This window comes from Struthio camelus, chromosome 36 (assembly GCF_040807025.1).
Source record: "Struthio camelus isolate bStrCam1 chromosome 36, bStrCam1.hap1, whole genome shotgun sequence".
Taxonomy (NCBI): Eukaryota; Metazoa; Chordata; class Aves; order Struthioniformes; family Struthionidae; genus Struthio; species Struthio camelus.
Window position 1 is genome coordinate 355449 of NC_090977.1, and position 23987 is coordinate 379435.

General features: G+C 53.1%; 3 protein-coding genes across 9 annotated transcripts in view; 1 reads left to right on the plus strand and 2 right to left on the minus strand.

The window, feature by feature from the left end:
* Positions 1 to 23987, plus strand: part of LOC104139172 (zinc finger protein 850) — a 70016-nt gene that overhangs the window by 17059 nt on the left and 28970 nt on the right. The window lies entirely within an intron of this gene.
* Positions 898 to 13795, minus strand: LOC104139168 (butyrophilin subfamily 1 member A1-like). 6 transcript variants are annotated; one of them, XM_068923936.1, is made up of 11 exons: positions 7413 to 9328; positions 6870 to 6923; positions 6409 to 6520; positions 5738 to 6085; positions 4913 to 5194; positions 4555 to 4662; positions 4350 to 4370; positions 3955 to 3975; positions 3267 to 3287; positions 2901 to 2933; positions 898 to 2059 (listed from the first exon to the last, which is right to left on the minus strand). In XM_068923936.1, the coding sequence occupies exons 3-11, from the start codon at positions 6506 to 6508 to the stop codon at positions 1413 to 1415; spliced, it is 1581 nt and encodes a 526-aa protein (XP_068780037.1). In that variant the 5' UTR covers positions 6509 to 6520; positions 6870 to 6923; positions 7413 to 9328; the 3' UTR covers positions 898 to 1412. The 6 variants fall into 6 exon arrangements, with proteins under 6 accessions (XP_068780037.1, XP_009665498.2, XP_009665500.2 ...); XM_009667203.2 differs by having other exon boundaries at positions 6409 to 6525; XM_009667205.2 differs by having other exon boundaries at positions 6409 to 6525; positions 6762 to 6923.
* Positions 12019 to 17702, minus strand: LOC104139170 (zinc finger protein 2). 2 transcript variants are annotated; one of them, XM_068923950.1, is made up of 5 exons: positions 17391 to 17509; positions 15583 to 15668; positions 15238 to 15364; positions 14956 to 15066; positions 12019 to 14778 (listed from the first exon to the last, which is right to left on the minus strand). In XM_068923950.1, exons 1-5 carry the CDS (start codon positions 17446 to 17448, stop codon positions 13802 to 13804), a joined length of 1359 nt encoding a protein of 452 aa, XP_068780051.1. In that variant the 5' UTR covers positions 17449 to 17509; the 3' UTR covers positions 12019 to 13801. The 2 variants fall into 2 exon arrangements, with proteins under 2 accessions (XP_068780051.1, XP_068780052.1); XM_068923951.1 differs by having other exon boundaries at positions 12020 to 14778; positions 15583 to 15665; positions 17391 to 17702.

Consider the following 23987-nt stretch of genomic DNA (forward strand, 5'->3'; position numbering starts at 1 on the left):
TTTAAGCTCAGCACTGGGCACTTGGTCTCTTCCCAAACTGTGTTGTAGGAAGGTTGGTCTCCAGCTCTGTCACAGCCATGCCCCAGCCTGGCTGTGGCCTCTGATGATCCTGACTTGAGGACTGGCTTCCCGGCTTGACCTTGGACCTGCCTCATTGCCATGAACTCACCTGATGGTCTGGATGCTCAGCTGAACCAGGCTGCCTTCCCTGACCTTGCCCTGCTCACCCCACTCAGGTATTGTGGGATGGGCCCTGGCTGGTGAGACCCTGCCTTGCTGCTGGGTAGTTGTGCTTGTCTCCCTGTCCGTTACAGAGCTGCCAGCCCTTGCTGCGCTCTGATGGTTGGGAGCCCTTGTGCTTTAGGCTGAGACAGGTTCCTTGCTGGAGACCTAGCCAGGGAGAAGGTGGTGAGAGCCCACACAGGGTGCCGAGCCAATGGGACACCCCCCGAGGGACAAAAATGGAGCCACCTGGTTCTCCTAGGGCTGCCATGACCATGCACCAAATTGGAAAGGTACACGTGTTTTGCTTCAACTTGATGTCTAAGCTCCTTGTCCTGTCCCTGTGCAGGTTCTCTGGGTGTTATCACTGAGCTGGATGCAATGGGGTTTTGTGCAGGCAGCATGGCGTTCTTGCATCCTCAACCAAAAACAGAGGTTGAGGTTAACTGAAAGTTTTCTGAAGCAGCAGTGTGTAGACTCTAAATGCTAGATTGTGGCTTGACCTCTGTCATTTGCTACCCCAGAGAAAACCTCTGACACCTGCCTTCACCCCATTCTCTTAGCCTGAATGCTTTCCCATAATCTCTTTTCAGAGGGGGGGAAGGATCAAAGTCTCCTGCCAAGGCTATGCTATTTGCAGCCTCCAAATAACTCAAGGATGTTAATAACCAAAAATACAAAGGGAATATCATTTTTAATATAAATAGTATCTCTTTAAAACACATGTGAGCACATCACAACACTTGGAAAGCAATATTAGACATCAGAAGATGAGCACTGCCCATCTCCCCACTACTGAAATGGCTCCTTGCGTGGACCCACACAACAGACAACATTGGCCCTTGCAACTCCACTTCACAGGCTGAGTTTCACCAGACTTAGGGAATGGAATTAAAGTGAAAAAGAAAAGATGCACAGCTCCTCCTTCCCGGTCTTGCCATTGGCACAGAGGGGTTTTCCTTCCATGTGTCAGGTAGGATGGCCAAAGGTTGCAACAAGAGCTTCTAGGGGTAAGCAGTTTGCTTGGAGATATCACCTTGGGAGCATGAAAATTGTCTTGGCCACTGCTCCTTCTTGTTGCAGACTGTCCCAGGTAGCTCAGCTCAGGTGGAGACACTTGTGGATGATGAAGGTGGCTGGAGCAGCCTTGGGTGCATGCTTATAGGCAGCACAGATTTTTGCCTTGTTTGTCACTTCCTGCTCCCTGGTGTGCACGGGGTCAGGCACCCGCTGGGCACCTTGGAGAAGCTCTGCAGAGGGAAGTCTGAAGGGAGCAGAAGTTCCTCTGTGCTGGGGGCATGTGGGAGCAGCGGAGCTGGCATCAGGCTGAGCTGGGCGATTGGCCCCACGCGGAACCAGGGACGAATCCTTTCCCCGCTCAGCGGGGCCAGTGGGAAAGTGAAGAGCAGGTCTTTGTTGTCAGTGTTAAAAAAGGCCACCTTCTCCTCTTTAAAGTCCAGGTAAACTCTAATCCTCTGGGGAATTTGGGTGAGGTTGAGAGGTTTATGGTCAGGGGAAGTTAGAGCCCAGTACTGGCCCCCACACTGGAAAATGGCCAAGATCCCATCCTGAGGGGCTGGGTTAATCCATCCCTTCCTCTTCATGGACTCCCTGGCCACCCCCATTGCCCAGACCCCCCCTTCTGCAGTCCCCACATCCACCTCCCAGAAATATCTCCCTGAGGTGAATCCCTCCTGGCCGAGGACGCAGTGGTAGGTATCGAATCTCTCGGGGTTGTCAGGCATGGCCTGCCGTGTGTCTCCCCGCCTCACGTGCTTCCCATCTGCGGAGAGGATGAGCTGGGGATGAGCCGTGTCCGCGTCCAGAGTGACGTGCACTGCAGGGAGAGGCAAAGGACAGCAAAGCTCAGCAGCAGGCTGGGGGTGTCCGTGATGAGGTCCGTTGCACAAGGAGAGCAGCTGAGGAGTGCTTACCTTTACGATTCATCTAGAGCAGCTCTGAGCTAAGACTTATTCCCCTTGCAGCAATGTTTTGGGGCAGGTCTGGCTGACACCTCGTGTACTCAGCAGTGCCAGGGCATGTGCCCTGGCACTAGACCTTGGTGGTCTCTCCTGGTGTCTTCAGCATGGTCCCTGACACAGGTGTGTCCCAGGCCAGCAAGCACTGCCCAGATGATGCCTGGACACTGTCTGGGAGCTTGCAGAGGCCAGGGACTGTTCCTGATAAGCAGTTTGGATATGGCTGCCCTGTTTGAGGACTTAAGGAAATTAAGTGTGGATATGGGCTGTTCTATGCCAGTCTATGCAGAGAGTAGACCTAATCGCAATTAGTTTAGGTGTAGCCTTAATAAATGACTGGGTTTGTCTCCTGGGGAGGTGGCAGTGGGGAAAGCAAGAAATCCTGACAGTGCTGCCACGTGCGCTTGGTGATGTGCTCTAGAGAAGCTCACCCTGAACGCTGCTGGCACCAGCCTGCTGGCTGGTGTCATTCCCTAGACCTTCAGCAGCAGCCAAAATAGAGAAGGGCTTTATTAGTGGGGCAGAGGAAACAGAAAAGGAAGCAGGAACTACCATATAAGCAAGAGACTAGCTGTGCATTGGTGTGATGGAGGGGTCAGATGTTCAAGCAGAGCTGGCCTCAGCTCTGCACTATCCATTCCCACCAGCCCCTCTCCAGGGAAGAGACCCAAGCACAGGCAAAATACAAAGTTGAGGTACCTTCTTCCACTGGGACGATGGTGTTTCTCCACCCTGAAAGCAAGCACACGTGGTTACAAGCAGGCATGCTAGCAGAGGAGCATGGATGTGGGGTGCTTTGGGCCAGTGGCCTGCAGAACAGTCCCAGGCATGCTTCAATTTAATTCGCCATAGAAATGCTGCCTTCAAAGTGGAAATGCACTGCATCAGGTTGGCAATGTGGAGCTGTGTGGTCCTTTTTGTGCCAATCCATCATTTTCAGACCCTGGGAATGTTTTGCAAAACAGCGCTGGTGGGGTCTTAGCCTGTAGCAGCAAAACCACACCAAACAGCTGTTTGGAAGACCACAGCTCTGCAAATTGGGGGAGAGCCAAGGATTAAACTTACGAAGTTCTGCGGTATGTTTCTCTGAAACAAAAGCACAACGAACACATTGTTAGTAGAGGCAAGTACTTTGGTCAAATTGGGCGAATCCAGGTTGGATTTATATTGCAAGGAGAGGCTGCAGACTTGGCTTGGGAGAAACTTCTGAAGTGACTGTAATAAAGGAGATTTTGGTGGGCTGCATGCTCTTATTCCCAGCACAAAAATATTTGTCTGTTTTTCTTTGCCACTTCATTAGCCATGTTGCAATCAAAGCTGGCAATTATCTTAATTCGAGGGGAGGGAGAAGAAGAACTGTGAATTATCGCTCTTTCAGATTGTCTTTTGGGAGAAAAGCAAGCTTGAATTTTATTCCTCTGAAAGTAAGCGAGCAGCCCCCTTGTAAACCATATGTTTCACCAAAGTTGATTAAACTACTGGAAACGTGTGGGCTATAGATGGGCTTGGGGAACCGCAGGCCATCTCCTCAGAGGTTTACTGCACCAAAATAGAGGCCTGGTTTTTCCCTGAGGCTGGTTACCCAAATTTACCCATTCAGGTTAAGTTATGCACTGTATTTGTTCCTCAAGTTACCAGCAAAAGTAGCACTTCCTTCCCACTGGCTTATCAACGCCCATCATGCAGTTAAACAAGCATTCGTCTGCAGATCTTATTTTCTCCACAGAAGTAAGGGCAGAACCACTATACTTACTAATTTCTGCATCACGTCTCTCTGAAAACAAGAGCAGAAATAAATGTTACAGGAAGTTTCCTTTTTGACATCAATTGCAGAAAAATCAGTGATTAAAATCTGCCTGGGGTACAGAGATTTGTGCAGAAGCTTGAACAGGAGTAAATTAACTGAGAAACTTGGTATTGTCAGGGAAAAAAGGAGCTTTTACTTATTTGGTGGAGGGGCTTGGACTTGCAAGTCCTTTTTTGGTCACTCAAAGTCTTTCAAATGACTTTTTGGTGTGGCGCTACCTAGCAAACACTGTTTTGAAGGCCAATTTGTAAAACCCCCATGCAAACGTGTGAAACCAAGGCAGGCCCACCCCCTCTTTGGGTACCTCATCCCTTTAGATAAGGGGGAAGAAGGTCTCTTACCGAGTTCAGCAGCATGCCTGGCTGTAAGAGAGAACAGGCAAAGTCACGTGGTTTAAAGGTTGCTGTTTCCTCAGAACATAGGAGAAGGGCTCTAGCAAGCGGTCTGGAATGTCTGGGGGCATTGAGCAGACCCCCATCACTTCGGTTTGGTGTGAAACTCTCAAATACAATCTTAGCATTGGTGTTTACTCTTCTAACGCCTTACCTTGAAGTCGGAGAATGAAAACGAACAGGGCAATGAACAAAGCTAAGCAGACAGCCAGGGTAGCAGCCAAAGTTACCGTCCAGGGAGAGACCTTTGGGAAAATTGGATCTGAAAGAGGAAATTATCAAAGCTGCATTAATCTGGGACATGAAACTATATGCATACATGTGCGTGGGAGTGGATGCAGTTACACAAACACCTGGCCATGCTTTCATTTGGGTGGTGTGAGGACCTGATAGAATATTTGCTTTTGATGGAAGCGGATTTAGAAATAGCTGTTTCTTCTCCTTGGCTGATCCGAGAGCTTGAATATTTCTCTGGTAAGAATTTTTAAACCTTCATTCTGGTGGTAACTGACCTGATATGTAAATGGTTGACTCTTTCTCCTGGTTGAGTTGCGTGTTCCTGATAGAGCAGGACATGTTTTGCTTCATGTTTTTTTGGATAATGATAGACTTTTCTACTTCAAAGTAGCCGTTCTTGTCTTGGGAGTCCGATTCAGTAAGTGAAGGGAACTGCTGCCCCTGGAAATCTCTCCACAGCATCTCGGGTTTTGGGTACCAGCCAATTGCTCGACATCCCACTCGGATGCCTCCATCTTGGTAATCCTCCACAGACAGAAGGGGACTGGAACCTGAAACTAGGACAAAAGAAACCAGTTACACGCAAGTATTAGAAATCTCCATCCCAGAGTAGGGGGAGATCTTTTAAAAATCCTCTAGGAGCTTTTCTGTTCAGAGAGCGGTTTGTCTGCTCATGTCCCACCTTGGGACAGCTTGGAAGACACTACCTTCATAACAGGACAAGGTGCACAAGGATATATCTTTGGGTACAGCTGTGCTGTCAAATAACTTATCTCCTGGTTCTTCCATGGGATCTCTTTCTGAGGCAAACCAGCTAGAGGCAAAGCCACAGTGGTGGCCTGAGATGGTTGGCCTGGGGCAGCTGAGAGTTATCTCCTGGGTTAGAGGATAGTGTTGCTGTATTTGGGGGGGGTCTCAGAGGTTTGATGTTGGGGCAGTGCATGTTCTGCAGGGATGTGAGGCCTTATGGGACAGGGATATGCTCACTGGGACCTGAGTTTTCAAGTAGAAAAAAGGCAAAAGGGATTTCTGAGTTGCAATGGGCAAATGAGAAATGCCAGAAGCCCAGTCTGTAGGCAATCCTGACTCCTGGTTTTTACCTGCTACCTTCAGCTCCAGTGTGGCTTCTTCATAAAAATTTCCATCTTTAATGAGGCACTGATACTGTCCCTCATCGGTCAGCCTGATTCTGAGGATCCGCAAGGAAACATTTCCAACAGAGATGCCCTCTTTCAAAAACTCTGTCCTCTCATGGTATTCAGGCATCTGGGATGAGTAGTGGTCCTGTCTGCTGTGATAGAGGTGCACGTAGACAGAAAATCGAGACCGGAACCATCTCACCTCCATGTTTTCAGCATTCAGCCTGGGGGAGAGGTGGCAGGGCAACACGACATCTCCTCCCACGACAGCAGTGATGGGATGTTCAGATCCTAGGACTCTGAATTGGGCTGGAAAGGTGGCGGAGGAGGAGAAGAAAACATGTCTATCAGACATATGCTGGCATGAGCAGTTCTGCTGTTGCACCATCTGGGCAAATGGATGTCCCCCAGGACCTAGAACTGAGCTGGGCTGGGGTCAGAAATCCTGAGTTATTTGCTGAGGCTGAATACTTCTGCTGAGCTCTTAATACCTCAAGAACATCATGCTAACTGCTCCCACAGGTATTTTTCAGGATCTATCACCTTTTACACAGTATTTACAAGCAGAAAAAAAATATATTATAACAAGGAATGAATGACATGTAAGGAGGAAAAACAACAGAGACCCTTACCAGAATCCAACTTGTGAATATGAAAACCAGAGAGGAAAATTAGGACCCAAGTCAGGACAAAACTGCTGCATGGAAGACAGGAGAATGAGGAAACCAACATCTTCACATCCAACTTCACTGGGAAAAGATGGAGGTGGGGGGGAAATGAATGAGTGTAAGGCTGAGTGTATTAGCAATATCATTTTCAAATTTGTTCTTTGTAGAGAGCTGGATTATAAAAACCCGGAGAACCAGACAGGAGTCGGTAAAAATTAGGTTGGAAGGGACTGATGGGGTCTCTGGTTCAACCCCTGCTCCCAGCAGGGTTAGTGAGATCAGGTAGCTCTGGGCTGTGTCCAGGTGAGTTTTGATACCTCAAAGGGTGGAGGTCCCCCATCTCCGTGGACCCTATCCCACCTACACAAGGGAGAACGACCATTTTGACATCTGCAATGCATCTGTTCCCACTCCCAGGTTCAGACCTGACACTGCAGTCATGACTCCATGGGAGCTCGTGCCTTCCTTGGAAGGGCTTCCTGCAAAGCAGAGAGGAAAGCCAGCAAGTTAAAAGTGGGGGGAGGGGGATATCAAAATTGCAATTTTCCTTGAAAGGTGGGGGGGAAACCTGAAAATTGAAATCTAGGTTTTGGGGCAAAGAGTCAGGAAAAGCCCTCTGGCTGCTCCTGTCCTCCTTTGAGGATGGAGTGATACAAAGCTGCTAAACAGGGATCGTGTTTTGGAGGGGCCCGGGGTGGTGGTGGGGTGATGTGCCTGATACACATCTCAGGGCAGGGCTTAACTGGTTCCAGTTTAAAAACACCTCCCAGCTTCAGCTGGGATTCCCACAGTGCTGAGGATCCCCCAGTCCCCCAGCTGCTTGTGAGGGCTCTTAGCATAACACCCTAAACACCAACCGGTGGTGTCCCCCAAGCAGCCCACGTTTCCCATGGGTTGGGACCTCTCTCCAAGCACTCTCTGTACCACCAAACCCAGATGTCCTGTGTTCCCCCAGGGTCCTACTGTACCTGTCCTGCACCGGACCAGATCCCTGCTCCCTGGGAAGGGAGCTCCTCAGGAGCTGGGCTGAGATATCGTCACTTCAGCTCACTTGGAGCGTGGAGGGTTAACAGAAACGCAGCACCAGCCATGGTACAGGCGAGTTCCTGTGGGGCTCCAGAGCTTACAGAAATTGTTGTCTGCTTCCTGCTTTAGGGTTTCGAAGTCTGGAGGGTGGAGCTGAGCTGGGCAGATGCAAAGCTATAGCTGCAAGGAGCCTTGCAGAAACCCTCCAAGGTCAGAGCAGAAATGGCCAAGGTCTGGCTGCCTCCTCTGCCTGCTAGAAGTCCTCCCTGGTGCCTCGTTTCTGCCCGGGCTGTATCACGGCATGCTGGCAGAGCCCAAACGCAGACGGCTCCTTCCCCGGCGTGGGGACGTCTTGGGCAGCATGGCAGAAATAGCGGAGGAGTTGTGTGCGAGGAGCCGGGAGGAGGTTGCCTGCGGGGAAGCCTGTTGCACGTTGCAATCTCTGAGCAGCAGAGAGGGGCTGGGTGTGTGTGTATGTGTTTCCTCCCACTTCCAGCAAGTGCATGCGACCGATATATTTTTTTTCCAGGCTCGTTACGTAGGCTGGCATTGTGTGCGAGCGCTGGCTGAATGAGCCTGCCTGCGATTCCCCTCCCGGCGCAGAGCAGCCGGCAGCCTTTGCAAAAGAGGCCTCATTTGCATTGCTTACGTGTTTGGCTCGTTGGGGTTGCTCCATCCTCCAAACGTGAAATCCGGGGCCACAAGGCTTTCATTTTTGAACAGCAGGGACCAGAGAGCATTTAAAAGTGCTGACAAGCTGTCAGGCTTGGAATAACAGCAAATAGCAAAGGACTATCTCTGAGCTTATCCTAAAGCAAACATATGTGTCCAGAAAGCTGCTCCCAGATAAGAGCATGAATCACAGCCCAGCCAGGAGCTCTATTCCTCCTCTTTGCACAGAGGTGTCCTGCCCTTGCCGTGTCCTTGCCTGAAACCCTTTGAATAAGGAACAATGTTCAAGCAGGTAGCTGTGACAAGTCGGAACAGCTCATCCTCGCTGCTAATGTGCTAGCCTTGGTGTCCCAGGAAGCCTCTTTGGCTTCACCTAGCCTTGTAAATTAGGCAACAGCAGGCAATTTGTACCTGTAGCCTTTCCAAAGGCCTTCGCTGGCCCCCAGGTTGGAGGAGGCAGGAGCTGGAAGTGATGCCAGGAACAGCCTGTACCCTGGCAGGTCTGAGATGCTTCCAGCCCCTGCTGCTGGGAAGCTTGGCTAACCAGAGGGGGGAATTGGCTTTTGTGGATGGCTAAACTCGTGCTTTCCATGCTTTCCTGCCATCCACACTTCTGTGTCAGCCAAGGCCTGATTTTGGCTTGCTTTGAGCTCATGACCGCCCCCCTCCCCTTTTACACCTCCAGAAAAGGCATTTATTGTACCAGGAATTTAACTATCTCAGTTTTCTAAGTGGCGGAAGAAACATCTTTGTTTTGAACATTGTTCTCATCCATGTGTAATCTCCGTCTAATAAATGGGTAAATTTATTACTTGTCTGCTCAGTGAGAGCATTATGTAGGATTCTTTTTTCCCCTTGGTAGGTTATTTCCAATCAACCTGTAAGACCACTGTGTTACTAATATCCTGGCCCTTGTATCAGATTAAGCAGCAGGCTCAAAAGTTACCAAAAGAGGAACACAGGCGTACGGACACATATGCACAATATCACCACAGAGCCTCATTTCCTTAGGAAACAGGTTAAAAACTGCTTGCAGCAAAAGCAGAAGAAAATCCCCCATCATGTGTATTTTTCCCATTTTTTTGGTTAAAGTCAACTTAACAGGGATGCAAGTTCCTTGTGGGGATGGTGCCTCCTTTGGAAGCTTTCCCTGCACGACGCAAAGTCTCTCTGGGGTCTCCTGCACCCTCAGGGTCTCTCTCCGCTGTGGGTTCTCTCATGGGAAATGAGGTCGGAGCTCTGGATGAAACTTTTCCCACAGGCGAGACACTTGAAGGGTCTCTCTCCTGTGTGGATTCGCCGATGTTTAATGAGGTTTGAGCTCTGGATGAAGCTTTTCCCGCAGTCCAGGCATTTGTAAGGTCTCTGGCCTGTGTGGATCCGCTGGTGTTTGATCAGGTTGGAGCTGTGGTTAAAGCTTTTCCCGCACTCAGTGCACTTATAGGATTTCTTCTCGACGTGCAGTCTGTGATGGGCAACGAGTTCTGCGCTCTGAGTGAAGCCCTTCCTGCACTCGAGGCACTTGTAGGGTTTCTCCTCGGCGTGGATTCGGCGATGCTTAGTGAGGTTGGAGCTGTGGTTGAAGCGCTCGCCGCAGTCCAGGCATTCGTACGGCTTCTCCCCGGTGTGGATCCTCCGATGCTTGATGAGGTTCGAGCTGTGGCTGAAGCTCTTCCCACAGTCGGCGCACTGGTAAGGCTTGTCCCTTGTGTGGATTCGCTGGTGGGTGATGAGCTCCGAGCTCTGAATGAACCTCTTCCCGCAGTCGAAGCACTTGTAGGGTTTCTCTCCCGTGTGGGTTCGTTGGTGTCTAAGGAGGTTCGAGCTCCGATTGAAGCTCTTCCCGCAGTCGAGGCATTCATAGGGGCTTTCACCTGTGTGGGTTCTCTGGTGTCGAATGAGATGCGAGCTCCAGTTGAAGCTTTTCCCGCACTCTGTGCAAGCGTATTTTCTTTCCTCCGCATGGATTTTCAATTGAGCCGAGGTTTCATGGGGGTCCTCGCCTCCTGCTCCGCAACGGATGGGTTTGTCTGATGGCTTCACTGAGGGGGATCCCCACTGTCTCTCTGAGCAAGGATGATTTCCCCTGGCTTTTCCTTGAGGACAGCTCTGGGAAAAACTCTCTTCTGATCTACCGGTCTCCATCCCACGCATTTCCAATTGCCTGGGAACATCCTGCTCCGGACTCTCCTTTTCATGTTCGCTCAGCACTCCATCTCCAGCTGAAATAGAGTGATGCATGTAATTCCTATGCCAAGGAGGAAGGGGGAATTTATTGCCCCAAATGCTCAGGATGAAATAAAGCCAGGAAGGGAGCTATGGTCTAGCCAAATGAGGGGGAAATCCCAAGGATGCTGGTCACAAGCCATGGCAGGGGCTGGCTGGTTGAGGTCAGCTGAAGTGAAAACGGGAGGGTTTCCTCAGCACCCCCATGGGAATCCTGGCTGTTTTCTCTCTCTTGCCATGTCATTTCTGAGTCTGGGGGAGTCTCGTTGACTCAGTCGTGGATGCACAGTTAAAGCTTTACCTGCCTTGGCTTGGGAACAGGGGGCTGGTGCCTGCGTTCCCATTGCTAATAGCAGCTAAACGCGGTCTTTGCTGTCTTGAGAGAGCTGATGGTGTGGATGAATCTGCCCCTGGGCTTCCGATTTCCCTTAGAGGGACTCCAGCATCCCTAGCACCCCGGGGGACGGGACTCCTTACCCGGCAAGGCCACGGCCTCGTAGTTCTCCTGCATGATGTCCCACAGAGGGCTTGCTGACGGGGGTCTGGCAGACCCCACTGCTGCCGGCTGGAATATGCAGCTGCCACCACAAAGCTCATGGGCTCCTGAAACAGCAACAGAGCCCGGCTCAGTGCTCTCTGCCCCAAGAGCCCGCTGTGAGGATCGGAGAGCCATCAGTTGGCATTGCAGATTGCCCCGTCCCTTTGCAGCCCCTTTCATTATCATCCTTTGCCCCTTTTTCATCCCATCCTTGAGGCTTCTGTTCCACTGATCACCACAGGAAATGTGATTTCAAAGAAGGGAATGGTTGCCCAGATTCATAGAAAGCTTCAGTTTGGGTGGAACTTCTGGAGATCCCAATTCTAACCTCCTATTCCAGAGTGGACACCTGTGACCTGGAGACCAGGTTAAGCTCTGGGAGGGTTTCTGGGCTGCCCTCAGATCCTGGTCCACCACACGTCACAGCCAGTGGTACCCAGGGGCGCTGCCATCTGTCCTACACCCATGGGTGGCTTTCCAGGCTCAGCTGTCTGAGGAATGAGGTTGTATCTTCCAGCTCTCTGCCACTGCTTGGCTCACGGTACCACCTCCTGTGCAGCTCCTGAGTAACACAGGCCAGAAAACATTTTTGCTTGTGCCTAATGCTCCCTGTTATCTGCACTGGGCTAAACCATGTCTTCGGGGTTTCAGGAGAGGGAGCTTGTTCTGCAGGGGGTTATTTCAAACAGGATTTCTCCGAGATAACTCCCCATCTCTGTCTCTCTCTGCCAGCTTTTGCGACTTGGTATTTTACTGAGCCAGTGGCTCTGAACATCAATTCTCCTAAAGCTGATGAAGTGGTAAAAGAGAAAAATAGGGATCCTGGGGAGGACTTTTCCCAGTGTCAGATAACCAAAGGAAAGAAGGAAACAGGGAAGGTTTGGGGAGGAGGAAGATAATTTGGGTTATTGGTCTCGGGCAAAGCAGGAATCTGCAGGGCTTGTGTGGAGCGGGTGCTTCAAATTAGGATAAAAAAGTTTCCCTGCATCTACCCTCCCGCATCACCCTTTGCCTTCCCTCCACCTCCGTCCCTCCCAGGGGCGCAGCCCCACAGACGCGGAGGGGAAGGGGCAGAGGACGGAGGGCGGGACCCCAGTTACCTGCAGGCTGTGGCGGGAGCAGAGCCTGGGCTGAGGGCAGGTGATATCCCGGGGGCTGGGGGGGCTCCAGCCCAGCCCGGGCGCTCCGGCCCTGGGCAGACGCTGCAGGACCGGGATCGGAGCGCTCCGGGGTGATGCGGGACCGCGACCAGGCGCTCCGGGCTGGCTCCAGGATGATGCAGCATTGGGACCGAGTGCTTTGGGGTGGCTCCGGGATGATGTGGCACCAGGACCGGGTGCTCCGGGATGATGCAGCACCGGGACCGGGGTGCTCCGGGCTGCCTCCGGGGTGATGCCCTCCCCACTCTGGGGTGCTGCGGGACCGGGATGAGAACCGGGCGCTTCGTGCTCTGGGGTGATGCGGCAGTGGGACCGGGCGCTCCCCGCTCCGGGGCGCTCCAACCCCAGGTGCTCCCCGCACGCTCCCCCCTCCCCAGCCGGTGCCCGCTCACCGTGGAGGAAGCAGCATCAGCGTGTGACCCAGGAAGATAAACAGGAGGGAGCAGGGCCCTGCTCGGGGCCGGATCCGCCGCACCGTGTCCCCCCCGGAGCCCCTCGTTGGGAGCCCGGCGGCGGGCAGGGCGGCACCACAGATCCACTCCCCCCACTTTGGCTTTACCCCAAAGGCTGCTGCTGCTGGCACCCCCCGGGGATGAGTCCTGCAAGGAGGCTGGGGCTGCAGCCTCCCCTGGGGCAGCGCTGACCCTCAGGTGTGGCTCCAAACGGATCGGGTTTTGGGAGGGCGATGTGTGTTTGCTCTTCCCTCCACTGGTGGGCTAATTCTAATGTGAAAGGAAAGCTAATAACATGCTGCAAGTTTCATGAGAGTCGGCTTTCCTGGAGAGAAGAAAGGCTCCCTGCAACATCATAGACCCCAGAGATCCTGGGAATCAATCATCCTTGCTGCAGGATTTCCTGTTTTCCGGAAGATGCCTAATTTCCACAGAGGAGAAGAAAGGCAGTGCCCAAGAGGTGTACAACTCAACCATCACGGAAAACATAGGCCAAAGAAGGGCGAAGCTGGGATCCCCCAAAGGGCCCAGCAGACGCCGCAGCTGCTGGGGACAGAGATGGGCTCCTGCCTCTGCCGCGTGGGCAGCAGCATTGGCGCACACAAGCCTTGGGGGAACACCAGCTTTGTAAATCCCAGCATCCCTCTTACCTCTGACGAGGAATGAGATACTCAGTCCACCCAGATTCCAGCACGGATCTGACCTCATTAGCTGTCATTTATTTAGTTTTCTATTCCAGTCCCTGTAAGGGATCAGGACCAGCTTGTCTTAATGAAGGAGTGGCCAGGCCTGATGGATTCAGGCACGTAGAGAAAGATGCATCTATTCAACATGGCCATTTACTGTCTTAAAGCATCTGATGGACCATTTCTGCATGCTGGGATGGTCGTGGTGGTCAGATTTATTCCCCTTGACCCTTGTCTGGGTTGCCCTCCAAAAGACACAGCTGAACGTTTTCAGTCATCAGCGACACAACCAACACAGCCCAGCCCACAGAACGGACACCCCAGCATCACACAGTGCCCAGTTTTGTTATTGTTTACCATTATGTTTATTAAAAATGTACAGCTCTGTAAACTCTCTCTCTCTTTGATTTTTTTTTTTTCAAAAAAAAAAGTCAAAGTTCCACCCCAAACGTTGTATACATTTTTCCACCATTCCCCTTTGGATAGGAGCCCTGCTCAGCCCTGGTCCGTCGCCACCGAAAAGATGCGGCACCTGGCAGAAACGGCCTCTCCGAGCGGCTCAGGAAATTCGGACTGTCTCTCCCCGGCGCGAGCTGCCTAATGTGCAATAACAGGGGACACTTTGCTAACGTTTTTCTCCCCGCTGGGGTTTTTACGGCGCTTCTCTTTCGTGTGTATCCGCTGGTGAGAATTCAGGTGTGAACGGCTACTGAAGCACTTCTCGCAGTGGGGGCATTTATAGGGCCGCTCGCCCGTGTGGATCCGCTCGTGGATAATGAGGGCCGACTTGACGCGGCACCGCTTCCTGCAGTAAGGGCATTTGTAGGGCTTCTCCCCTGTGTGGGTCCGCTGGTGGGTGATGAGGTGCGAAGAGCAAGTGAAGCTCTTCCCGCAGGCAGGGCAGCTGTAGGGCCGCTCGCCCGTGTGGATTCTCTGATGTACGATAAGGGCTGAGCTGTCGCTGGATCGTTTCCCGCAGTCCGGGCACTTAAATGGCTTCTCCCCTGTGTGCAGTCTCTGATGCCGAATGAGGTCCGAGCTCTGGTTGAAGCTTTTTCCGCACTCGGGACACTTGTAAGGTTTCTCTCCCGTGTGGATTCGCTGGTGTTTGATGAAGGTGGAGTTTGCAGTGAAGCTTTTCCCACACTCAAGGCATTTGTAAGGCCTCTCTCCCGTGTGGATCCGCAGGTGGGTCACGAGGTTTGGGCTCTGGTTGAAGCTCTTGCCGCACTCGGGGCACGTGTAAGGTTTGACTCCCGTGTGGATGCGCTGGTGGATGACGAGGTGGGATCGGCTGCTGAAGCTTTTCCCGCACTCACTGCATGTGCTCTGTCCTTCCCCCAGCTGGAGTCGCTTGGCCCGGCTTTCTTTAGGCTGTTTTCGTCTCCTTCTGCAGTCCAAGGGTTTCCTCATTTTCTTTACTGGGGGGTTTCCCAGTGGCCTCTCACTGCGTTGTCCTTGCTCCTGGCCCCCAGGAACATCCCTTGCGATTTTTCTGACTAAAGTCCCATTCTGCTCCCTTGGGGCAAAACCACCATGCTGAGATCTCTCCTTTTCCTGCTTGATCCTGTCACCTGTGGAAAGATAGAGGATATCCAGACCCAGCACGTTCCCCAGGCCCCAGAGGGAAACCAAAGCTGAGCAAGAAATATTGTCCAGCCTGGCGTCAGCGGTTCTCAGGGTCTTTGCCAACCTCCACCCTCTTCCTGTGTTTGCTGTGAGTTCCCGAGTTGGTTTAGCTGACACCTCACCTGTGCTGACATCTCCTGCGACTTCCTCCGGGCCTTGCAGATCTGGGATCCAGGGATCTCCTCCTTCTTCAAGCTGCGAGATCATCTGAGGTTTGGGGACTGGAAACTGTGCTTAAGGGAAATAAAGAGAGATGAGAGTGAACGGCCGTTCCTTGGCTTTGGCACAGTTGCTCTTCTGACACCTCAGCTACGTGTCCACGTCCCCCCTCCCATGGGAGGTGACATGGGTCACGGGCCTATATGCCGAGTACGAGACCCATAAAAGCTCATGCACTGCCTTACCCAGGGAGGCCACAGCCTCATAGGTCTCCACCATGACGTCCCGGTAGAGGGCTCGCTGAGCGGGGTCCAGCAGCGCCCACTCCTCCCTGCCGAAACACACGGCCACCTCTGCGAAGGTCACTGGCTCCTGAAAGCAAGGAGATCCCCGGCTCAGGGTGCTCTGGTGTTCCCGGGCCCACAGTCTTGGTCATGGAATGAGGGAAGTTCAGGTCCCACCAGCTTCTCCATCCCCAGCACAAATGCTGGTGGCAGATGTCTTTTTTTTCCACCCCCACCTTTATCTCCCTTGTCCCTGGGCTGCTTTGCCTCTTCTGGCTGCTTCCTCAGAAGAACTTGAGCCCCTACCTGAGCCGGATCCACTGTGGCCATTCGCTGTCCTCCTGCGGCCTGGGACAATCTTGGGTAAAAGGTAGGTGTTAAACTGGGTCCTGCTGGGACAAGAGAAATGGCAGGGGAGGTTTCAGCAGGTGCTTCGGTCTCTGTCACTCCCTGGCCATGGTCAGGCCATCCGCAGAGCACTGCCTGGACATAAAAGCGACCCAGAACTCAGATCAACAGCACCTTCTTGCCATGCTTCGTTCACGTGAATGCCGGCCAGGCAGACTGCAGGTCTCAAAAGCTCCTTAGCAATCCCTGATGCAGAAAGGAGGCTGAGACATCCTTTATTGACCTGTTTCTTTGGAGCACTTTGTCAATCCCTCCTCCCCATCCGGAGAAACAGGGAAACTGGATCACAGAGAAACTGGGGTTGGAGGGACCTTCTGGAGATCTCCAGCTGGCTCCTGTCAGCACTAATAGGCATTGACAGCTCTGAACAGCCCACCTGAGACCCACACCCATCCCCCTGCCTGTGGCCCCGGGCTCTATTTAAGCTCAGCCCAGGACCCTCAGCCCCTTCCCCAGCTCTGATAGAGCAGGACTGCTCTGCAGCTTGGCCCCAGCTGTGCCTGGCTATGGACCCTGCTGATCCAGACCCTGGCTTGTCCTCAGCCCTGCCTACTTCCCATGGACATCCCTGGAGTCCCAGGCGTGGAGCTGCCCTGCTCAGGTACTGAGCAGGATAGGTGGGCTAGGCTCCTGCCCTGCTGGTGGGCAATCGCACCCAGTTCCTGCCTCCCAGCCCTCTGTGAGCCTCCAGCCATTGCAGTTAGAGTCTGCTGCAAAGCTAGACTAAGTTTCTCAGGGTGCTACTCTGCTAGGTTTTGAATATACCTATGGATGGTGATATTGGTCCCCCAAAGCTCCCTCTAGGTTTCAACTTCCTTCAGGGACAGCTGGGCAGGGATGAGGGGCGTTGAGCCCTTGAGGAACCTGCGCTCCATCATGCAATATGAGGGCCCTAGAAGAGCTATTTCAGAGGCATGTTTCAAGCTGCTGCTTTTAGGCGCAAGCTAGAGTGTTTGTTGGCCCATATGTTGCTTTTGTCCTTTGCAACGTGAATCTTTTAGCAGGAGGAATTGGAGCTGACTTGTTAAGAATAAGGTGGGAGCCCAGCGCCTGAGCTGCTGCGGGAACGGAAACCGCGCGGAGCCCAGGCCCTGCGGCTGTGCGCAGAGGGATCTCTGTTGGCAGGAAAAGCTTGAGTGAAAACCTTAGGCATTTCCAGAGTATGCAAAACCCAGTCCTGTAACTAAGGGGGTAGCTCGACAAACAAGCAAGCAAACAAATGAAACGCCAAGCAAACAAAAAGTAAGATTAAAATAGCCACTAGAGGGAAAATCCTTCCTGCTGGATCCTCCCTGCAGGAGCTTGGGGCAGGGGGGAGGAGAAGGCAGTTTATCTGAGAGGAAATTCAGTAATTAGAGGGTTGAGATTGAAAGGTAACAACAGGCTGTGGAGGGGCTGGAGAGCCCCAACGCCCTGTGCTCCCCCTCTGCTCTCGTCTCCCCTCTTCCCTCCCCTGCCCCTCTTCTGCCTGGGGACACCCAGGGCCCCTTCCCGGCACCGTGCGGCTCCTCTCGGCCGCTTTGCCCCTGCCGCGGCACTGGAGCACCTTTCTCTGTCCCCAGAGCTGCATCCTCCTCAGCCGGGCAGGTCTCAGCCTCAGCTAGCGGCACCGTGAGCTCGAACCTCTCCTGGCGGCGCCAGACCCGGGGTCTCTGGGGCCCGCTGTGGACGGGGCGTTTTCCTGCCCTGCTCTCGCTCCACGTTACCTGGCGTTTCTGGCTCTGGAGCTGACGCTGGCAGAGGCGACAAGAGCAGCAGAAACATCCTGTAGCAGCCAGTGAGCGATTGCTCCCGTTCTGTATTTTCCCCAGCACCAGGCACAGCTGCTCCAACCCCTTCCCGTGTCCCTCGATACCCACCCCGGGCTGCAACACGCACTGAAACGGGGCCCGCCGAGCCCGGAGGTGGGACCCAGGCGGCCGGCGCCCCCCACCCCCCTACGCCCAAACAGCAAGACGTGATGGGTGCACGGTGTCCCCTGCCTGCCGGGGGTCCCTCTTCACCTCTCCCTGCTTTCTCGGCCAGGGCTGGATTCGTGGAGCGTCACGGACGCCCTCGTCAGGGCCGCGGGGACTGAGCCAGTCGCCGGTGCTGAGACACCCTTTCGTGCCCTGCTGCCGCCCATCCTTCCCTCCGCACTGCCCAGCGTGCAAGGCAGGAGACGGAGCGGGGACCGGGGTCCCGCCTGGAGCAACGTGCTGCTGCCGCCTCCCTTCCTGGCGGTGGCCGAGACGCCCTTTGCCAGCCCCGTCGCTGCTCTGGGTCCCACTGGCAGGAGACAGAGGAGCCCTGTTGGCGCTGGGACAATCCCTGAAAGCTTCCAAAATCTCTAGAAGCAGGTGGAGGACAGAGGAAAGACTGGGTGTGTTTTGCTTTTTGTGGGTTTGGGGTTTTTTTGCAGACTGATAAGAATAAGTCTGTCTTCTCCAAAATAAGCAGAGCAAGGAGGTGCAGTGAGGGAATTAGTGAGAAGCTGCTCCCTCTCTGGAGCTGCTGCTCCTACCTGGATCCATCCCTCGCTCCCAAATCCCCCTGGCTGGGTGAATGCAGAAATTGCTCTCGTCCCCCTTGCCTTCCTAGCTGGAGAAGTTTTTCCAAGTTTCTTGAGCTTCTGAGGATGAGGGAGGGCAAACGAGGGAATCCTAAGCCCCCTTCCCAAATAACGAGGTCGTGGGTCCCTCGCACAAGGGGATTTTAAGCTCTAAGCAAGCCAGCTTTCCCTACCAGGTCCCCCTTCCTGTCAGAGGGAAATTGGAGCAGGGTCCCCCCTGCTACCGTCCTGCATCTGAGCTAGTCACCCTAGGGAGAAGAAGGGGTGCTTCTTGAGGGCCTTTAATTTATTACAAAACTTGCATGTGAGACAGGCCAGAGAGGAAGAGAAAAGGCCTCTGAAACACCTTCCTCGTGGTGTGAGGGCTTCCAGAGGGGTGACAGCAGGATGCTGCATTGTAGGGCTAGGGTGGAGGTGGCCTAGAGGAGTCCTGACCGGCAGTGAGAGGAGCTGATCCAGGAAGGGTTGTTTGGAGAAGGCACGAGGGACATGGGAGGGTCTAACATTGGAGTTGGCCCTGCCTTGAGTGTGGGGTTGCACCAGGGACCTTTGGGTTTTTTTTTCCCAGCTAAATAGTGCTATGACTCCTTGACAGCAGCCTTTATTCTCAGTGATCATCCCTGGTCTCAACATTGACTATGCTTCTTTCCCCTTTCAAGGATGTGGCTTTGGACACAGCCCAGCAAATTCCTGGCTTGCTCCATTGGGATGAGAAGATGGTGAGATGTGGACACCCATGTCCCATGTTCCTGAGCAACGTTATCCTGACAGCTGGATCCTGTCATGGGCTGGAGCAGTTCCTGGAGGTGAAGGTGGGAGACCAGACCCCTGGGTGCTGGAGGGAATCCAGGAGCTGGACAAGCAGAAGCTGTGTCGCCAGGAGCAGCATCTTTGAGGAATGAAGCGTGGTGTTGTGCTGCCACAAGAGCTGTGGCCCTCACCCTGCAGCTGGGGCATCTGACCTGTGTTTTGTCGTAAAACCATGGAAAAACAGGCTAATCCAGGGATCATGAACAGAAGGCTACAAGTCTGGCTCCTCCTAGCCGAGGACTCTCTTCCTTCTTTTGAAGCCCAGTATTATTTCCCTGGCTGCCACCCAGGAGAGGAGCGAGTCCCACATGAGCCGTTTGGTTTGGGTTCAGGCAGGTATCTCCCACCTGCTGGGAGGAACATGGATTCAGACCCTAAAGGCTGCTTGGGTACTTGCCAGATGTGCTGCCTGGAGGCAGACAGTGGCCAACCTGCTTTACGACCTTCAAAGCTCACCTGCCGACCTTCAAAGCTCACCTGCCGTCCTCTTTTCCTTCCTGTTTTTGCTCTTGGCTCCAGCTCTCTCTGTGATGATCCAGATGTGAGATGCTCCCTGTGCTGGGGAGGAAGGGAACCAGGTGGGGGGGAGCTGGTGGCAGTGGGGACAAGCTGATATATAAATATATATATATTTACCTATGCATGAAATGGGGAAAGGAGGATAGAGGGATGGGAGAGGAGAGGAGAGCATTTGGTTTTATCTCCTCATCTGTCACAAGGATGAGCACCTTCAAGGGCCTTGCAATAGCTGAGAAAGGGGAGCTGCCTACAGAAGAAAGGTCTATAAGGTTTGGGCCAATGTGAGGAGAGGACAGCTCTTTCAAGGAGCTAAGTCCTCTCCCAGGTCCATGCAGGAGAAGGCGGCTCTGCTTGGGGCTGTTTCTCAGAAGATGGTTATTCTTGGAAGAATAAAGGAGGATAGAGATTGGGTTTTGGGGGTTTTTCCCATGTTGTAATCCTGGTGTTTTCCTTCCCCCCCCCACATTTTGGGCTGGACTGCTCCCATCCGGAGGAAGGGGTTAAAGCCGTGCCTGGCGGCAGCTGCCTCAATGGGCCATTAGGAAGCCAATGGGGCGATCCCGGGGGCCCCGGAGACGATTGCCAGGAGCCCCCCAGGGGGGCTGGTGATGAAGTGGCAGCTCTGCGCACCCCCTGTGGAGGCAGCGTGGGGCCCAAAGAGGACCTGCCGCAGACCCTGGCCACCACCCTCTTGGACCTCATTGCTGCATCTCTAGGCAGTTGCCTCTGCTGCTAAATTGTGCACCTGGACCCTGGTGTGCTTTTGGCTTAGATCAGCCTAGTGGAGACCCCCAAAATCCCTGGGCTCTGTTCAGGGGTTAGACCAAGCCGGAGGTTATTCCCAATAAGCAATTTGGCTGCAAACAGCACATTTGGCTGCTCTGGAGGCCAAGGGTTTCTTGGCACAGCCCATTTCTTGGTCCCATCCTCCTGGGACATCCAAGAACTGCATGCCTTGACGATGCTACGTGTGCACAGAGCCTAACGCGGGCTGTACTGCTAAGGGCAGCCAATGGATATGATAAAGTGTGCAATTGTTCCTAGTTTAAACAAGCGGAGGATGTCTTTTTGGCTTTGTGGGGCCTCGGCACTGTTTTGATAAGGAGGCAGGACGAATGGGGCCGTCGAACAACCGGGCCCCTTGAGCTACTGGTGGGACAAACTGAAATTTATGAGTTTTTATGCACAGAAGGAGGCGATAAGGGAAAGTTGTGAGGAAGTCTGCGAAAGCCGTGGGGCCCGAGCAGGCCCGAGGGCTGAGACGGCGGTGGGGTGGGGAGGGGGGGAAAAAGCTCATCTGAAGCTTGCAGCAAAAGGAAGTATGTGAGGAGCTGGATAAGCTGGGATTTTGCACTGTCTGCACTAACAGTTTGGGTTGATAGTGCCCCAAACCAGGACTGTAATCATTAAGTGCGATGCTCCTCCAGGAGGAGCTTCCTGAGGGATTTTCCCAGATTCAGACTGCACGAGCTGAGCCCTGGCCACCGGCGTGATTCCCTGAGACAAGGAGCAGCAAAGGTGGGAAGAGAGAAAGTCTTGGAGGAGGCTGCAGCAGCCCTTGGGCCCCAGGAAGGGGCCGTGAGCATCACCCTTGGAGGGTTTTGAGGCTTGCCTGGACCATGCCGTGGCCACCCTGCTGAACGTCGGCTGCCTTTGGGTGACCAGCAGGGAGAGGGGCTCATCTGTGTGGGAATCTGCTCCCTTTGCAAAAGGGTGATGGGCTCAGATCAGATGTATCTGGAGATGGGTCTCTGGCCTAGCAGCATGGGGAGGGACCCAAGAGATGACTCTAGTGATGCCTAAGGCAGGGAAAATATTCCCCCCCCCAACCCTTTCAGGGGTTGCTTTGGGAGAGATTTTGCTCTTCCACCGTGCCCTGAGAGCCTGGCGGGGCTGTGCAAGGAAAGGCAGCGTTTCCAACCCCTCTGGGCCCCACACGAGGCTCCTGGGGAGAAGATCCTCTCTGGGAGCTGAGACAAGTCCTCCAGGCAGCCCAAATTCCCTCTGATGCTCTGTGCTGAGCTGAAATTGCAGGTGAAGGGGAGAATCCCTGGGATAAGTGCTGGAGAGGGGAGGAGGGGCTGGAGAAGCCCTGGGATATCTCCGGGGAAACCCTGCAGCCAGCGCAGGGAAGTTAATCTCTCTACTAAGCATTCAGGGGATGGGGGGGAAACCTAGTTTTTTTGTCCATGCAAACATGTAAAATGAGAGAAAGTATGAAAAGGGGCTCAAAGGCAGCACCTGGATGGCAATGCTCGTGTGCCTTTCTGCCTTCCAAAACTAGCTGCCCTTGCACAGAAAACAGCAACTAAGGCTCGCACAGGAGAGTCGCCCTGAGGTTTGCACACTTCTGTCACCCCAGCTGGAAGAGTTGGAGGGCAGCAGGCACAAAAGGCTTCCTTCGGACCTGCAATAGCCTCAGGAGCCTGAATGCAAGCGGTGAGCCATTGCACCGGGCTGGGGCTGCATTAGGTATGTATCAGATGGGCCATTTCTGGAAGAAAGGGTAGTTGGCACCTGCGGGGTGGGGTGGCCCTGGATAGCAGGAGTGATAAGGTGGATTTCTCCCCAGGGAAAGGGAGAGACAAGGGACCGGGAGATTTTCTAGCAAGGCAGAGCAGAGTGGCCTCTGTGGCCACGGCTCAGGCTCTTCTTTGCGCCTTTGCTGTCTGCCCCCCTCTGTGCTCTTTCTGGCCCCCACATTTATTTGTTTAGAGCTGTGAGTCTCCTTTCCCCTTGCTGAGTTTGTCCCCTGCCATGAGATGCAGGACCTGGCTGCGCCGCAGAGATGCTGCTACTTCTGTTGGAAAGATTTGCAGACGCAGGGCTCCCTCTCCCAGGCTTGCCCTGAGATTTTACCAGAATACCTCTCTCGGGCATTTTCTCCAGCAAATGAAGGTCTCTGGCTCCACTGTGGAGAGGATAACGCAAGCATTTGATGATAGCCATGTGCGTATTTGTCTTTCACTACAACACAGTGTTTTGGCCCAAATCACAAGTTGTGTTATGCTAGTATTTCAGGAGAGCATCATGCAGCTTAATCTCCTCTGGCTTATTTGAATAAGGTTTCAACCTGCAAGTCCAATTTTCCCTCCCAGAGAGGGAGAAGCAGAAAGTCATGGCTCCTGGAGGACGAGGCAATATTTTTAATGCATGAGAGAGAGAATGAAGTGGGACTTGGTGTAGGTGGCATTGCCATCTGCTCTGTCTTGTTCCCGAGGAGCGTGTATCTGAGGTTAGACGATGCTTATGGCCCCTCTTCCAGCCCAGGATCTACTTTTCCCTGCGTAGTGGATGCAGGAATCTCCCTTCTCCCCTGCCCATCTCCCATCCCACCTCCAAACATCTGTGAGGAGAGGAGGACAGGAAGGGAAAAAGGTTGGTTTGAACCATAAATTGGTTCCGGACTTTCAGTGTCTGCAAACGCTCTGTCTTGCTCCTCTCTTGCCTCTCTCCCCTCCCCCTGAACGTGGCTCTGTTCTCTGCTTTGTCTTTTTTTCCTCTCCCCTTTTCTCCTTCTGGGAGGGCTTGATGGTTTGATTAGGTTCAGGCTAGTGCCCAGCCCTAAAAAGAGATTGGCAAAAGATCCCTCTGCCCTTGGAAATCCCTGTTTTATGGATTTTTTTTTTTTCCTCCTCTCTCCAGGAAGCTAACATAAAGATGGTGAATCAGGGCATTTGTGTCTCATGCATAATGGGCACAGCAGCATAGTTTTTTGCTAGATAAAAAAGATGCAGTGGTGATTTAAGATCCAGAGAAGGCAGAAACGTCCAATAAATGCTTGCTCTGCAACTGGAAAAAGCTGAGGATGAGGAGTGAACAACCCAAGGTCTAAATCATTAGAAACTAGTTTATCTGAGCAATAAAGCCAGGGTTTAAAAAAAAAAAAGATGGATAATGCAGGCAATTTTGAATTTAGTGTTTGGGTAGTGATGGAAAAGCTTGTCTCTATGTAGTGAATAAATAGTGCATGGATTATATGAGATCCTAAGCACTTTATGAACAATGCCTATTGAAGAATTGGTTCCAGTCTTTATGTGGATGCACTATTTAATGCAGTTTTAAGTGTCTGCGAGCCCTGTACCTAATGAGTATATGTCACACCCTGAACAGTGCCCAATGTAGACTGTTGCCTGTGCTTCTTGAGGTGCTTTGTGGTGCTTTGCTCCCAAATCAGATTTCCTAAGTGCTGCAAAACTGGAGAAAAATCTTATGGATACCCAGCATGATGTGGAAGTTTTGCCCCTCTCTGGACTGATAAAGGGTTATGTTCGGGGCGGGGGGAGGGAAATGTCTCCCCCCCCCCCCTCCTATTTTTGCGCGGTGCCCGGTGTGACAGAGGTTCACTGCTCTCGCATGGTTTGGGTTATCTGCAAACTCGCCCTTTTTTCAAACGGCCGGTGCCTGCTCCGGCTCCGAGAGG

What these genes read in the sequence shown, in the direction of transcription:
- LOC104139170 (XM_068923950.1), bottom strand. Translation starts at nt 17,448, where the DNA reads ATGTTTCTGCTGCTCTTGTCGCCTCTGCCAGCGTCAGCTCCAGAGCCA. An exon ending in TCCAGAGCCAGAAACGCCAG is followed by an intron (nt 15,669 to 17,390) that starts GTAACGTGGAGC and finishes CTCTTGTCCCAG; the next exon opens with CAGGACCCAGTTTAACACCT. An exon ending in TGAGGCTGTGGCCTCCCTGG is followed by an intron (nt 15,067 to 15,237) that starts GTAAGGCAGTGC and finishes ATTTCCCTTAAG; the next exon opens with CACAGTTTCCAGTCCCCAAA.
- LOC104139168 (XM_009667203.2), bottom strand. An exon ending in ACTGGAGCTGAAGGTAGCAG is followed by an intron (nt 5,195 to 5,737) that starts GTAAAAACCAGG and finishes CTTTTGTCCTAG; the next exon opens with TTTCAGGTTCCAGTCCCCTT. An exon ending in GAGACGTGATGCAGAAATTA is followed by an intron (nt 3,288 to 3,954) that starts GTAAGTATAGTG and finishes CTTTTGTTTCAG; the next exon opens with AGAAACATACCGCAGAACTT.